The following is a 16,092-nucleotide window of genomic DNA, read 5'->3' as shown; positions in this document are numbered from 1 at the left end:
TTGGATCCATGTCTAGAACACACTTGTTAAGCCTTTGAGATAAATACCATCTAAAGAATACATTTCGTGGTGTCTTTTGTTGCCAACAATTTTGCTATGCAAAAAAGAAAGAATTTGATCCTATGGCTTTAGTTTATTTCTAAGTGTTGCCTATGTTAACCAAAGATATCTAAGAAGGGAGTAAGGGGAGATTAAACTCGGTGGTGATCAACCAAATGGAGTCAAATGAGAAGGTAAGGACATTAGGTGCTCACTGAGACAATATGCAACTTGATTGGAACAAAATAGAAAGCTAAACTCCATCATGTAATGTATCATTATATACAACTTGATTGGAACAAAATAGAAAGCTAAACTCCATCATGTAATGTATCATTATATACAACTTGATTGGAACAAAATAGAAAGCTAAACTCCATCATGTAATGTATCATTATATACAACTTGATTGGAACAAAATAGAAAGCTAAACTCCATCATGTAATGTATCATTATATACAACTTGATTGGAACAAAATAGAAAGCTAAACTCCATCATGTAATGTATCATTATATACAACTTGATTGGAACAAAATAGAAAGCTAAACTCCATCATGTATCATTATATACAACTTTCACAAAAACTTTTGCAACCTTTGACCTTTGAAAACAAAAAACCATCAATTGCTATTACAAACCATGTTGTTTTCAGAGATTTATTCTAATGTAAGCATATAAATAAGGAAATAGATAAGATAATAAAGAGAGAGAGAGAAGAAGGGTGTCTGTAACATAACCATAGCTTATCTTGTGGTAGTTAAAACTGTAACAATTGAATAGAAAATCAGCTAGCAAGAAACATTCGTACTTAGAAGATTCACCTATTATATCTTTTTTGTAGGCAATTCAAGTGTGCTTTAATGATATTTTTTAGTACATACCTATTTATACCTTTTTGCTATTGAATGGAAAAAGTCATCTTGAGTAACGTCAATGTGAAATATAAAAGCACAATTTACTAAGATATGGAAACAATTAAGTTCAACTATGACCATAAATATAATAGGCCTTGAAGATTTTGGATATTAGTCGAGAAAGGTTTGCTAATAAAAAACTATCCATTCTATAAGATGAGGTTGCACATTTATATCCACCCCTATAATAACATATGAACTTCCCAAATCTTGCTTGGATTGTTGGATGTAAACTAAAATGAATCACAAGAAGAAAATTCTCTCATCTAGTTGGGTAGTTGACATAAAAAAATAGTTAAAAAATGGGGTGTGGAGGATCTCTTAAAGATTTCAATTGAAGCACCGCAATATGTAGTTATTGAGGAAAGGTTAATGGAACCACTATGAAGAAGTGGGCAGATGCTAAAAAGAAAAACTTAGGATATTACATTGCAAACATCAACCTTGAATGTTGGGTTTCAATTTAAGGCAAGAATGCATATTGACCTGCTCCAGATAATTTACTACAGAACTTGCTCGTTGTTCCAGTTAGGGTGATTGCCAAATTTGGTAAGAAATGACTACTGGATCCACAATCATTAGTAGCTCATTTGTGGGATATGCTCTCGTTATATGCACGATAGCCAGTTAGTAGGTTGATGTGGAACCCAAGGGGATGGTTCTAGACTAGTCCCGTGATGGATCCATTGCAGAAAGTTCCATTCTTTCAGTACACTGAAATTTGGCAGAACCTTACTCATGTCTAAGAATATTCTAGCTCCTAGAGCTCAAAAGCACCAGAATAAGTGGGGTGTTTCAAGCATTCATTTGAAGACTGATTGGAAATGGATTTGGTCTTTCCGGGACCAACCAAATATATTATCTTCAGATGGCTTTTACTACATGCAACACTAACAATACGTCAGTCATTGAAAGGAGATTGTGGCAACCGTTCTTAGACAATCCAGTTATTGCAGTGACATGCAGGAAACTACCAAGCATGCTCTCTGGTCTTGCTCACTAGCATAGCAGTTATAGAGTTAAGTTCTTTCTTTATTCCTGACAATTAATTCAAGTTGTCTCTTCTCCTGGGGATTAGCGGTATGGGGGGTTCTCCATTCTAGTCTCTTGTTGTATGAGGCAGATGATGCTTCAAAGGCTATGATAGTCATCAACATGCATCTAATTCCTGTCTCCCCTTTTCAGCAACCTCGCAAGCAAATGCGTGTAGCCCATGTATGGAAAACAATATCTATGGTTACATTATGGATCTTATGGAAGTATCGTTGTAAAAGACGATATGATTCCATAATTCCTCTTCTCTTAGATATATTGCCGGAATTATGGGAGAGGTAATTGGCAGTAGTGCATGGGCAATATGACAATATGTCGGGCTCTTCAGAGGTTGTTCTTAAGAAAAGGAAAAAATTATTGTAGTTATAGAGGAAGCTGCCTTTATTCACGGATTCCTCTCAAGGACCGACCTAGAAATATCATCACCCCTTTGTATAAAACACTCTCTGCTTATACATTTTGTAGCCTTTCAACGTTTTTCTTAATACTAATGAAGGAAATATTTTGGAAAAAGAAAGAATGAATATTGACCATATTTAACTTTATATCGTTACTAACGTGAGTACTAACTCTTGTAGACCCTGAACACACGCTAGGTATCGAAGTTGTGTTATGCCATCAACATGTGTCAAATATAAAGGCATGTAAGGTATGCGAGCAAGGGCTTGTAGAGGATGAATATCACATGTTTGTTATATGCTTAGCGTATAGTGTGATTTGTGAAAACTATGATGATATATTAAGATGTTGAATATTTGAGTAGCCATATAATCTTCCAAATTTGGTGTCAATTCTCCTCACACACACACACACACACACACACACACACACACACACACACACACACACACACACATATAATGTCATGAAATGTGTACTTTAATGAATGCGCCAATGGATCAAGTGATTTCTTTGTCCGTTGTAGCAATTACAAAAAAGTTAGAAATGATATGAATAATTTTTGCCAATACCACTTTGAATTGAGACCTTTGATGTACCAATTTATCCAAGATTGTACTTGATATCCAATTCAAACTTTGAGAGGGTGATATATCAACGTCAATGGGGTAACCTAAATGGCAACGAAGGTTAGCATCTCCTAGTATTTGACCATGCCATGCAAGATCAACTGAATCTCTTCAAATGCACATCATAAGCACAAACTTATGCATATCTAGATGTATCATTAAGAATTATTATTACCATTCCTTAGCTAGTCAATAGCTATGTACACTGAAAATATCATGATGTCCTTAGGACAACCTTCTCATTGATTGATACAAACAACATTGAGCTTGCTTATATCATATCTCATCATTAAGGATGCATTCTTGGCCTAAAAAAAGTAAATATTAACTAAATTGATCAATAATGACTTGGGAATCATTACTCAAATTACTAGCCATTTCCAAATGCACTACACTCAATCAAGTGTGGGAGGAATGTAACCCTTTGAAGAACTTATTGGTCTCACAATTATGATTACCTAGTTCATGCTTCATGTATTTGAATGAGTTTGGTAAAAATTGTACACTTAAAAGTCTTGAAGATCTTAAGCAAGTAATTGCATATCCAACAACACATCATATGCGAGAACCCATGAGGGACACACATAATATGTCTTTTTTATTTAAAGGAAGATATACCTTAGTATATTACTTGAAAAGTCTACATAGGAAAAACAGAAGGAGACATTTCATCTCACTTCTTTTGTAAGATACAAAAGCTAGTACATCTGATGATACAGATGATGTCATATATGAACAAGTAGAACAATACTTACTATCCACTATCCAACATAAACAAAGGTATGGCATAATTCCACTTTGGACCAACAGTTTTCTTTGAAAATAATTGGAGTCCTTGCCATCGGTTCTTAAAGGCCACTTGCCGTTGCCACAAAACATCATCCGAACCCTGTAGATCATCATATTGCCCATGAAGTGTGTGAACAAACAACATCCAGAATTCAATAAGCATAGTGTTGAGTTGTATATGGGCATTGTTAAAAACAGAATCACATCTCGCTTTCCATATTATCCAAAGAGCCAATGACGTAATTGTACGCCAAATGACCAGATTTTTAATTCTGAATTATGAAATAGAAGAAGGAAACAAGGACACACACAATATGTTATAGTAGTTTAATAATTGTTGGTTGAGTCTCCTCTTTTGTGTTGTGTATTGATGGATGACAAATTCCATTAGGATTGGTAGAGCATTGAAATCCCCCCTCCTTTCTCTAGGATGGGCAAGCGAAAATTAGGAAACAAGTTCACTTTTCATTTAGCTTTCACTCTTCTTGTTTGCACATACCATTTTAATGATTTCTGGCCCACTTGTCCAAGGAGAATGATATGTAACAAACGTTGGTTTCCTTTATTACATTTGGTCCCTCATGGGAGACATCAATATATATCACCATCCCTTTCTCTCTTTCTTCGTCAATTGGCTTCATTTCCACCATAGCATCGAAGTCATAAAAAAAATGAAGAGAATTTGAGTTCGATTATGTCGGGACACTCGCTCCCACATGTCACGATTTAGGCTCCTCCCCTGATGGATCTTTAACACCTGGTGGACAGTTGGTCGGGTATGAGGTGGGTTCGACGATCACAAGGGGTCGGAGTGATGGATGAACGGAGACCTCATGGGGGATCGAAGAAGCGGTGGTATGAACAAACAGAAAGAGAGACACAAACACATACCCACACAGAAACACATTCATTCATACATACATACATCCATTTTTGTTTTGTAAGAAAATGATACTTCCCATTAGTTAGGTAGATTGTCGTTACACTCCAATATGTACAACAAAAATTTAATCATAGACAATCAATAATTCTATCTACCACATTATCCCGGTCTGTGTTTATCATCTTGTAGTATGTGTGTATTATCTAGACTTCCAATTACTTGCAAAATTTCAGAAAAATACCATGTATCTTCTTGGTTGGGTTGCCAAGCAGAAATAACCATTTTGGCGTGGTGTAACACCACTTTGGCATGCTATCTATGTAGTCCACCAATGGAGAATTTGACCATGATTGTTGAAAGGAAAGTCTTGCAACTTCCATATTGTCTGAAGATCCTTGCAACTCTTTATATCGAGCTTGTATATTCATTACTAGAGATCATACCATATTACAGTGATTGTCTCCATTGGTCAACTTTCTTCTCCCAAGAGACATATTTTGCATCTGGATTTCCAGATGTTCCATAGCGTGATAGAGGCTAGAGTGGGCTAGATGTCATGCAGTCTATTCGAACACCAAATCTGCATTTCCATTGCTAGTTGTACAATGTATTGATTTCTCTACACACAAAAAGCCTTGAGTCTACCTAGGTTCCATGATATCCAAGCTTTCTTCTCCAATTTGCACCATGGTCCATAATGCAAATCCCAAAGATAGGGGGGGAGCCTTCCAGGGGCAGCTCGTCATTAGTATTCTCATCACTTTCGACCAAACTTCGTGGGCATGAGAGCATGCCCATAAGCGAAGTGTTCTAGAGATTCTAGTCTCGAAGAGCATACATATATAACCCACATTTCCCATAAATTCCCCCCGTTTCTGTACAAAACAATGTACATACACACATTATTCACATATGTATAGTGAAGGTTTCATTATTCATGAATCATTCATGTCAAGCTTACAAGAAGAATGGACGAATGGACGAATGGACGAATGGAAGAATGGAAGAATGGAAGAATGAGAAACAGAGTAGTGGGCAATTTGTATGTAGATTTCAATTCCTCTACTCTTCTTCTTCTTCTTTCTCCTTCTTCTTCTTCGGGCAGTAGCAGTAGCAGTAGCAGTAGCAGTAGCAGTAGCAGCAGCAAATTGCAATAGATCTCACTACTCTGTTCAAGGCCTGTCCCTCTGTCTCTCAAAAGCCATGGATCCTCGCAAGCCCCCCTGGCCTTCTTCTCCATCACTATCCCCATCTCCATCTCCATCTCCATCCTCTTCTTCCTCCTCCCTCTCCCTGCAGAGATCCGAGAGCACCGCCTCCTCCTCCCTCTTTCCTCCTCATCTCTACAACCACAACTCCTCCTCCGCGCACCAAGAGGACATGGAAGACACTGCCTTCTTCAAGTCTACCCGAGCACACAGGAAATCCAGGAAGAAGAGTAAGCCCCATCATCTTCTTCGTCGACGCGACGACTCTTCCGCTTCCGTCTCTGCTGCTGCTCGGAGGCTGTTTGGGAGGATCCATGGATGCTTGCCCTTGCTCCTCTTGCTCCTCGCCATGGCTTGGCTCGTCTTGGAGGTCTGCCATTTCTCTCGGGATCATCCCATCCTTCCAAGTACTTCCCCCCACCCCCCCCCCTCATTACTGTTCTTTTGCATTCCTTTCTTCTGCTGTCGGATAGATATGCATTCTCTAGTATTAATTTCTGCTCGTAGCTGATCAGATACGTGTTTCCATCTCTTGTGAGTATATGTTATTCTTGTCTTCTTCCATACATATTAATTTTTTCCTGCGAATTCCTCTTTTTTTTGCATTTATAAGTTATGTTTTTATCGTGGAAATTGCTTTGTGCATTTTCGTGGTTGTTTATATATTCACTTTCATCTGAATTTCAGATCAGGATTTTGTGTTTCTATGCTTCAATTTCATGCAACATTATCATGTCTTTATATGCTTTGATTAATTTGCCGAAAACAAGTTTATGCTTTTTTCGTTTCTTGATTGTGTAGATCTTGTTTTGTTTCTTCTTGAATATATGCTGTTAAAACTCTAGTCCTACATTTCGATGTGTTTCTGGTTTTTGCTATGGATGCATCCCTGTTGTGGTTGCTTATAGCTATCATCAGAACATACACCTAGGGTTAATATGTGTATATATAGAAAAACATACATATAGATCGATATTGACACAAATTAAAAGGAGTATAAATATGTTGTTCTTGGGTTTTGTGGGAGAGAATCTAATCCCTGACATTCTATGCATTTGTATCTCATTGACTCTTCAATTGTGTCTAATTGACTGTTTAGATGCTTTTGGTCTTTACCATTAGTTTTTGCTCAACCATGGAACAGGAAAGATTGGAGCATTCCCATCTGTTGGAGATCAGAATGTTAAGAAGGAAAGCAACCTTGATAACTTAGATATGCCTATGAGGATGATTGGTGGAATGCGAGAACGTAAGCAGCCTTTCAGTTTCTTCTATTTGTTGGTTAAAAAAAGTTATTATTATTATTATTAGAGTTAGAAATGTTTGCTGATGTTAATATGCCATAAAAAATCAACTGATCATTTGTTTTTATTTGCTTTGGCATGTGTACATTAATCCGTCATGTCAATGTCAGCATGTCTGAAGATTCTCCCTGCAGAACAGATTGTGAACCTGAAATTTCCTCCTCCAAGCAACAGCCCTATAAGATTACTCTATTACAAGAAGCTTAACCTAGGCATTGGCAATTTGCGTGCTTCAATGTCTAGACATGAGTTGTTCACTGGAAACCAGACAATGGAGGAGAGAGAGGAGAGCTATAAGGTATGTAGAGTATATGCTGTAGGAACATTTCTTAGCAGTGGTATGCAGTATAAATCTTTCTTTTTGAGTAAAGATTTTCTTTTTATTCAAGTCCTTGTGAATGAAATGAATGCCCCCCTTGTCAGACTTGATATAGAAGCTATAATCCCATGCCATGCAGGTGAGTGACATTATGGACGTACATTGTGGTTTCTGTAGTGATGGCGACATCTTTAATATGGACGAGGAGGACAAGCTTTTTCTTCAAAGTTGTGAAATAGCTGTCCTAACGTGTAATTTTGGTGGTGGTGATGATATTTATCAACCTATTAATATGACTCACTTGTCACTGTCTAAGGTGCATCATATTTTATAGCACATTTTCTGTTGTTCCTCTGTGATTATAATGTTTTCCTTTTTAAATATCTCTATACTGGCTTGGCTATTCAGGTTTGTTATGTAGCATTTTGGGATAGAATTACTCTGGAAGCACAAGCTGATCAAGGGAGGCAAATAGGTTGGGACAAGAAGATCGGGCATTGGCGCATTGTGGTTGTTGGAAATCTACCTTTCACTGATCAACGTTTGAACGGGAAAATACCGAAGGTAATGCAGAACGTCAAAATATTATATCATCAGAAAAGAAAATGAAAGAAAGCAAATTCTGAACTTAAATGAACATTTTGAAAGAGTAAAATCCAGGCAAAACAGATAAAACTTAAGAAGTCTAAAACAGTTTGATTCTCTTTCTGTTAGAGTGTTCTCGGGTGAAATGCAAAATTGAACAGGGTAAACTGGGCGGGATGCTATTATGAAAGTAGAGATATGATACTGAAGAAGTGCACATTAGTATAGACTTCAATTTGAGAGGCTGAAATACCTCGATTCTCCTTTAGTGCCTGGGTTTTTTCCTAGTAAAAAGATAAGCAACACAAAACATCATGAGCACTGGAGAGGTCGTCCATTACATGTAATATGTATGCTACCACAGTTACGGAATGCACATCAATGAAATCATGCAACTTAGATAGCTTTGATTTGAAGTGTTCTGATGTGGATAATCCTGATTTGCTAATTGTGGAAACTAGATGTTAGGTCATAGGCTCTTGGTAAATGCAAGATACTCCATTTGGGTGGATTCAAAATCTCAATTCAGGAGAGATCCAATTGGTGTTTTGGAATCTCTTCTGTGGCGATATAACTCAACCTTCGCTATTTCTGAACATGGAGCTCGAGACTGTCTTTACAAAGAAGGTGACGCTATTGTGAGGAAGCATAAAGCTTCACCTGAGGAAGTTGCTGTGCAAGTAGAGCAATATCGTGACGAAGGATTCCCTGAGAAAGCCAGGATTGATGGTCACAAAGGTAAAATGAACAGCTTATATGATGCTTCAGTATTTATCTTGCTTACAGGAGTGTGCATTATAAAGGAAAACAATACACCAAATATTTTTGCATATTTGCCAATCTACATAAAGTTTTAAAAGATTACGAGAATTCTCCTCTCATGTAGTTCAGCTTTGCTGAAGAAAGGGGTATATTGTGGAGCAAAACACCAGAATACCCCTAAAGTTTTGGACATTTACAGACACCCTGAAGCTTTCGTAAATGATCATAATATTCGTGTGGGGAATCAAAATTTGAATTACAGATGGGTATTCTGGTAAACTTCGGAAACTTAGGGGATTCTGATGTGTTTTTGGTGTATTATAATGTTGTGAAATAAACAAACATTGCATATGGAGTCATCGTTGATATACAGTTTGGGGTCCATTTATATGCATGTTTATTTGTTAATGTTTTTCGCAGCTCTGGCAGAGGCGTCTATCATCATCAGAGAGCATACACCTCTCACCAATCTGTTTATGTGTCTATGGTTTAATGAAGTCACCAGGTTCACTGCAAGAGATCAATTGAGTTTTCCCTATGTGCTGAGGCGATTGGGTTTGCTTCATATACACATGTTTCCTGTATGTACTCGGAAAGCCCTTGTAAATAGTCTTGGCCATGTAAGGAAAGCCAAGCCATTAGGTCTATAGTTTGCTTGATCACGAAAAGAAGCATAAATCAAATTAACACCTTTACTATTACCTCAGAGAGATAAGTATCAATTCTCTTTCCAATTGTAGACTTGAGTTACTTCATTCTTTATTTATGATATCAGCCATGGTGCTGAGGTTGAGGCACTACCATGTAAATGTACAAAAAGAAAATCCCTGCAACATGTTGAAAGATTCTTTACTGATCCATCCAACAATTTTAAAGATTCTTTATTGATACTTCTGCTCTTTTTAATTTGACCCTTTTTTTTTCTTCCTAATATGCTGTTTTTACACTTGATTTCAATGTTTCATTTTATATAGACCTTTATGAGGAATTGATTAGAATAAAAATACAGTGGTCCAATATGATTTATGCAGGGTCTATTCTTCATACAATTGACTTGTCTCTCTTCTTTTGAATGTGAAAAAGAACCAACTAAAGAACAATGTGTCAATGTCTATTAAGAGGCCAAAATTGGCCCTATGTGGTGAATCATGCTTACAAATATGGTCGAATTCGAGTATCCATACTAAAATAAAACTAAAACTTTTAGCTTTTCTAAAGTTCAATCATCATTATCTAAGTGGGAAAGGAAAAAAAAACCACAAAAGATGCCCCCTAACTTGTTCGGAGTTTTGTTAGGATGCCCCTAAGCTGTCAAACATTTCCAAAACTTGACTATTATTGAGGGCTATTCACATAAAATCTGAAAAGTTTGGGGGTATTCTAGTGAATGTTCCAAAGGTCAGGGATAATATTTTGGTGTTTCCATTCTTGGAATTTAGGTTCATTTCTTTGTTTATGGTGCCAATCTTTTCTTGAGCGTAATTGATCAAACATATATCATGGCAAGCTGCGGATTGATTTGGCAAGAGGTACAATTTGAGTCCCAAACTGACTTAGCCCTTGATTTAAGGTAGAGAAAACCTTGGAAAGGCCCTCAAGTCTTCCATACTTAGAAAGACCCTTAAGGTTTACATTGCTTTGTCAAATGCTCGTAAGTTTTCGTTCACAATCTAGACAGTAGAATTAGGTGACCATAGAATTGCTCAAATAGCATAGTGAATAAAAAAAAGAGAGAGAGTTGACCTAATCATTCTTCAAATAACATATGATGATTGCTCTTTTGGGAGTTAAGTAAATATTTTATTAAACAACAAAATTGCACTTCTAAGAGTTGACTTTAGACTATTTGGGAAATATCTAAAAGTTTGGGATATTTGGGTGACTAAAGAAACAAAGATGTTTTTTATTTTCATTTATTTATATTATAAAGTTAGAGTTAAAATGGGTTTAAGCATGGATTTAAATAGTTAGAATACTGAGAGGAATCAATCGATCATATGACATATATCACTTCTAGGACTTGCACTTGCTCAATTCATGTGCAAATGATGAATTGATGATATCAACAAATCAAATTGAAAAGAGAATATTAAAGCTCGTTACAAGTTACAACCCCTTTGTCTCAATGCTTAATGAGTGTAGTACAATGTGATTTCATGTTTTGCATTGTTGAGTTTCAAGTGTTCTCACGTTGGTGTGAAACGTGGATTTTTCCTATCAACAAAAGCTTGCGTATGATTTGGTGGTAGGAATTTCCCAACGTTGCCATTATTGCGTTCATCCCATCATTTTCGTAAATATTTTTTGTCTCCGTCTTTTTAATGTGCGATATGTTTTCCTTTTTAATTATTTGAACATGAGCAAGAAGATTAGATTAGGAAATGAACGGTACATATTGGTTCCAAGATTGCCATATCACTAAGCCTACATATATTTAACCACAAAAGTGCAAACCCCCCCCCCCCCCCCCCCCCCCCCCCCAGTGGGCCAAGACTGTGTTGTGTCGCTGATATTTGGACCCCAATGAAAGGTCCAATACACATGTTCCTTTTAAATCTTGTCCCTCTCTCTCCCTCTCTTTCGGTTCGGATTTTTTTGTGAGAAAGAGATCCTTATTAGCTTCCTTTTCCACATTTAAGGCAAGGTGTCATGTCTAAAAAAGCGAAACTTCACACTTTTCATCTCCGAACATTAAGTGGATTAAGTGAGTTTCTACTTATGTATGTTTCTTTTTCCTTTGCCTCCTTCATGCTTTGCTTGATTGGAAATATTGAGAGCCAGGAGCTTCCCAGATATGGCCACTGGGTTATGGTTTGTGACCTAACCTATTTTTCTTATGACCATTGGAGACTATGGCAAGCTACAATGCTGATAATGTGATGAAGGAATAGCCCCATACTCAAGCTTTTGTCCTTTTGCATAGGAATTGACAACGGTTCAGTTTTGGCTTAACTGGTTTCGCATTGTCCAAACCAAACAACTTAAGCCTTAACTAGTTTGGGAAATTTTCAAACTTATAATTCAACTAGCTCCTAAACCGGTTTAGCCCTGAATGGTTCAGTTTGACTTGAGCCATCTCAAACTGAGCTCAAACCGGTTAAGGAAGCTCCGGCCTGAACCAAACCAAACCAAACCTCCAACCTGCCAAATCATTTAAAACGGTTTAGCGGCTCATTTCAGGCTTGAGCCAAGCTGTTTGCTGACTCCTGGGAAGGAACTTTGGCCCTTACAAGCCTCTTGTTAGCTCTAATTTGAATGCTCTAATCTCAGTTAAAATACTCATTCCTAGATGCGATCACGCAAGAATCACACTTGGATGATGAATGGAAGTAGAATGAAAACAAAGAATGAAAGAAAGAAATATGGATTAATGTCTATTAGAAGCCGAAATCTGCCTGTTAGACAAATGATGATTACCAATATAGGTAGCTTCAGGATCTTGAAAATATAAAACCACTAAGTTTCCAAGGATCCATGATAACAATCTTAATGCAAGCGGTGTGACTTTACAATTGGCAATGAATCTAAAGATCAATCCGGGGTTTTGAGTATTTGTTGTAATGCTTCAGCAATACATGCAAATGAGACAAGATCACCAGATTTTTTTGCCCATAAACCCAGTTCAGCAATTCCATCCCCATCTTACATTGGAAATGGGGCATGATATGGTTATGATAGAAGCATTGGTAACTAAGAGCACTGTCTGTCAGCTAACCATCTTGCCAACCAATGATAAAATCTCCTTGTCTAAAAGAATTGAGAGCGTGAAAAAGTAAAACAATAACATGAGTAAATATCCTTTCCCCTGCAAGATTAATAAATGAGCGATTTCTGATAATATATATATATATATATATAGTTGTATCGTTACTCTAATCTCAGTTAAGACGCTCTATAACGCAGGGTTAATGTTCTATCATCTATCCATCTATCTACATATAGCCTGGATTTAATTCAGTCTTAAATTAGTCTTTCAAAGATTGAATCAACAAAAGAATTAGGCTGCTGACAACACCAGAAAAATGACTCACCAAATTATAATACATTGCTTAGCATTTCTTCCAATACAAATGGGGAAAATGATCCATTCCTTTCCAGATTCCACAATCTGTATTGATAGGTAGGTTTACAAGGCAAATCTATCACTGAAATATTTTTCTCTAATAAAGTAACCCAAAAAGAAAGAGGAAATATATCAGGACAATTTAGTAATCGCTGCATGTAATTCATCTTCAGTGAGCATCTCAGAGCCTCTTAGATCCAGTCTGATGGTATGAACTATAGATTCACCATGTAAAGTAACAGTTGCTGAAGGGGTTTCAAGCTTCAATTCTCTCAGTGCTTCCATGACTTTTGTTAGTGGGTACTCATCTTTATGAGAGGTCATCTTCACTATAGCTTCCCCATTGAGCATTTGTAACTCTATATCCTTCATGACTGATGCTGAATGGATCCCATCCACCACACCATTTCCTGCCAATAGTCCATCCTTTTCGTCTTGCAACTCTTTAAGCTTTTGTTGCAGCTCTTGGATGTAAGTTATCGCATCGGCCAGTAACGATGCTTTGTCCATCTTGGAAATTTGTGGAACCAGAGAGCGTAATGCATAGAACCGTTGATTCAGTTTCTCTCGACGTTGTCTCTCCGCTTCAACATGATTTAGAGGCTCTTCCCTCCCATTAGCTGGCTTCCTACCTCTCTTCCTCGGCTTTCTCTCTTCGAATGCAGGCTTCAATTCTATTTCCTTGCAAGATGCTTCCACATCTGATTGCTCTGATTCCACACATGATTGCATCATCGCAGTGAAAGAATGGCCAACAGTGGTTTGCTTCAACTTCCCATCCCCTACAAAAAGATTTGGAGTTTGGGCACCAATTGAGACATTGAGACTAGATCCTTTTATGTTTGGCTTTCTATGACGTGTTGTCTCTTGAATTCCAATATTCAGGCTCTTTGAGGTCTCCATACTATCCTTGCAGGGTTGTGTGTTGTGAGGCTGAGGAAGTTTCATTGCAGATGATGCTCCTTGTGCAATGAAAGGATTGAGTTGGAAAGGGGGTGATGAAAGCAATGAATGAGGCCCAGGAATGAACCCTGAGGATAGTAATCGTTGATTGTGGAAATCTTGAGGTGAACTAGCATGCATAGTCTCTGCCCCTCTTAGCAAATTTGCCTCTTGACCTCTACTATTCAACACATTCATCACCGGTGATGGCATTTCACTACTAGAAATATGGGTAGATTTCGGAGGAAGACTCCGACCAAAAGGTGAAGAATGATTTGTGTTTTCTTGCTCCCGCACATCACTTGTAAAGGAGACTTTGATCTCATGGATAAGCTTTCTATTCTCATGAATGAGTTCTGTTGATCCAAGCTCTGCAACACCATGAAGCACTGGCACACAGACTATAGTTTGAATATCAGCCATTCTCGCTAATCTCCCCCTTGGGCAAGAATTCTCTCTATTAGTTCCCGTGACCCACAGATGGCTTTGCCTTTCGAATGCTGTCCCCGGGATACCTACTCCTCGTTGGAAGGAATAGAACATGGAGATGAGATAGAATAATTCAGTGTCGGAAACAAACTCTTCATTGGATGGATCTATGAGTTCATCACCTTTGGCACAGAACTGATCTTGCAATATCCTTAGAACTCTTCGCTTGAGCTGTTGATGAGCATCATCTTCCTTGTCCACTGCTAGGGAAGAAGGTTCTATAATGTTTTCGGGAGGGCCTTTGAAGTAACCATCTCCCCATCCCAATACTTCTTCTTCACCACCGGCGGTGCAAGACAGCTGCCAGAATATACCGTAAGTCCAGTTTACTGAAGAACCTTCCACAAGGCTTTGCAATCTCTGCTGAAGAGCAGCTTCATTTAGTCTCTGACCCCCTTTGGGAATGAGATCTTGCAAATTCCACGAGAGATGGGAGATAGCCGAGGGTCCTAACAGTTGTTTGATCACGGACACATCCTGTGGATCCCATTCTGTGATCTCGCCATTGGAAGGCTCGTGAGAATTCATAGCTCTGAATCAACACGAGAGAGAAATCAAGAAATATTTATGTCACGGATCCTTGGTACTTCCCATGCATACAATAGTGACCAATTTCAATCTCTCTCCAACCCAACAAGCGAAAGCAAGAAATGATGCCAATCATAGCCAAATGTACATTGAGCTGTCCACACCTATGATAGTGAAATGGTGTTCAATAAACCCGAATCAACGAGAGAAAGCAAGAAATGTTGCACACTATGGGATCAAAGGCACAGATCCCTGATGATTTCCACAGCTATGGTAGGAATTTAGTGTTCAATAGCTCTGAATCAACAAATGAAAGCAAGATATGCTGCACACTATACGATCATAGCCACAAATACATGATGATTTCTGTAGCTATGGCATTGCATGGATCATTGATACGCACATAGGTTTAAGCTCTAATGATACGGCTTTCCTGCTGAAGTGCATTGTTAAACAAAACCTTTTCCTTTTCCTTTCCTTTAACCCTTTCTCAGGCACAGATCCATGTCTATTTCCATATCCATTGCAATCATATGTTTCATTGCAGAACGATTCACATTACCCAGAGTGGCCACGCAGTTACCATGGGTTCTAGCAAGAAGGAAATCTGTTCAAACTTTAAATACCAAACGTACTTTTCGTCCTTGATCAAATTCAGCTCTAAACAAAAACAAAAACAAAGTCAGTTCTTGCTCTTGTTCGTTCTCCTTATGAGATCATAGCAACAGATCCACGCTATTCTCCATATCTTGTGTCATTGACTGCTCGATTAGAGAAGTTTACAGAGATTCTATGGATCCTTAACACAACTGTACGAGCAAAACGTGTTTGTTTCCTGCCGAAAGGGAGGAATATCTGATAACGATATCAATATCTTTCGTTTTCCTTTCAGTATTTGAAGTTCTACGAACGGTTGCTCATCTCCGCAGATCCATGATGCTTTCCATATCTACACACAGAGAAAGTTCCATTTCAGCAGGCTTTAGGCCACAAAGATTTACACGGTTTCCATTCAATTCTTTTAATCTTTCTCCACAGAGGCATAATACGAGAGCAAGAAGCGTGAAGGCTTTCAGTTCCCACACAAATTTCCATGAAGCCTTCCTTCCCTCCCCCACAAGGGTAATACATATCACACACAGAGGTTCCACGACTACTTTTCTTTCACACAGGTGAAGAGAACCC

At 37.9% G+C, this 16,092-nt stretch overlaps 2 protein-coding genes across 2 annotated transcripts; one reads left to right on the top strand and one right to left on the bottom strand.

Moving 5' to 3' along the window:
* The first annotated feature begins 5,794 nt into the window (after positions 1-5,794).
* On the top strand, positions 5,795-9,775 carry LOC147865418 (DNA-directed RNA polymerase subunit beta (DUF616)). Its single transcript, XM_087318221.1, has 7 exons — positions 5,795-6,322; positions 7,060-7,164; positions 7,330-7,517; positions 7,678-7,854; positions 7,947-8,102; positions 8,585-8,861; positions 9,306-9,775. The coding sequence occupies exons 1-7, from the start codon at positions 5,911-5,913 to the stop codon at positions 9,533-9,535; spliced, it is 1,545 nt and encodes a 514-aa protein (XP_087174347.1). The 5' UTR covers positions 5,795-5,910; the 3' UTR covers positions 9,536-9,775.
* A 3,137-nt stretch (positions 9,776-12,912) lies between these two features.
* On the bottom strand, positions 12,913-15,878 carry LOC147865417 (transcription factor MYC3-like). The gene has a single exon (XM_087318218.1). It carries the CDS (start codon positions 14,905-14,907, stop codon positions 13,081-13,083), a length of 1,827 nt encoding a protein of 608 aa, XP_087174344.1. The 5' UTR covers positions 14,908-15,878; the 3' UTR covers positions 12,913-13,080.
* Positions 15,879-16,092: the final 214 nt, after the last annotated feature.

The sequence above is a fragment of the Azolla caroliniana genome, unplaced genomic scaffold (assembly GCF_043228905.1).
Source record: "Azolla caroliniana isolate FFs.n. ecotype wild unplaced genomic scaffold, voAzoCaro1.0.p SCAF_4, whole genome shotgun sequence".
Classification (NCBI taxonomy): domain Eukaryota; kingdom Viridiplantae; phylum Streptophyta; class Polypodiopsida; order Salviniales; family Salviniaceae; genus Azolla; species Azolla caroliniana.
Note: the sequence above shows the minus strand (reverse complement) of the source record. Positions and strands in the feature narration are given on the sequence as shown.

Bases quoted from the DNA above. Each gene is read 5' to 3' on its own strand.
- LOC147865418 (XM_087318221.1), top strand. From the start codon at position 5,911: ATGGATCCTCGCAAGCCCCCCTGGCCTTCTTCTCCATCACTATCCCCA. The intron at 7,518-7,677 runs GTATGTAGAGTA...CATGCCATGCAG, and splicing joins AGAGAGAGGAGAGCTATAAG to GTGAGTGACATTATGGACGT. The intron at 8,103-8,584 runs GTAATGCAGAAC...TGTGGAAACTAG, and splicing joins TGAACGGGAAAATACCGAAG to ATGTTAGGTCATAGGCTCTT.
- LOC147865417 (XM_087318218.1), bottom strand. From the start codon at position 14,907: ATGAATTCTCACGAGCCTTCCAATGGCGAGATCACAGAATGGGATCCA.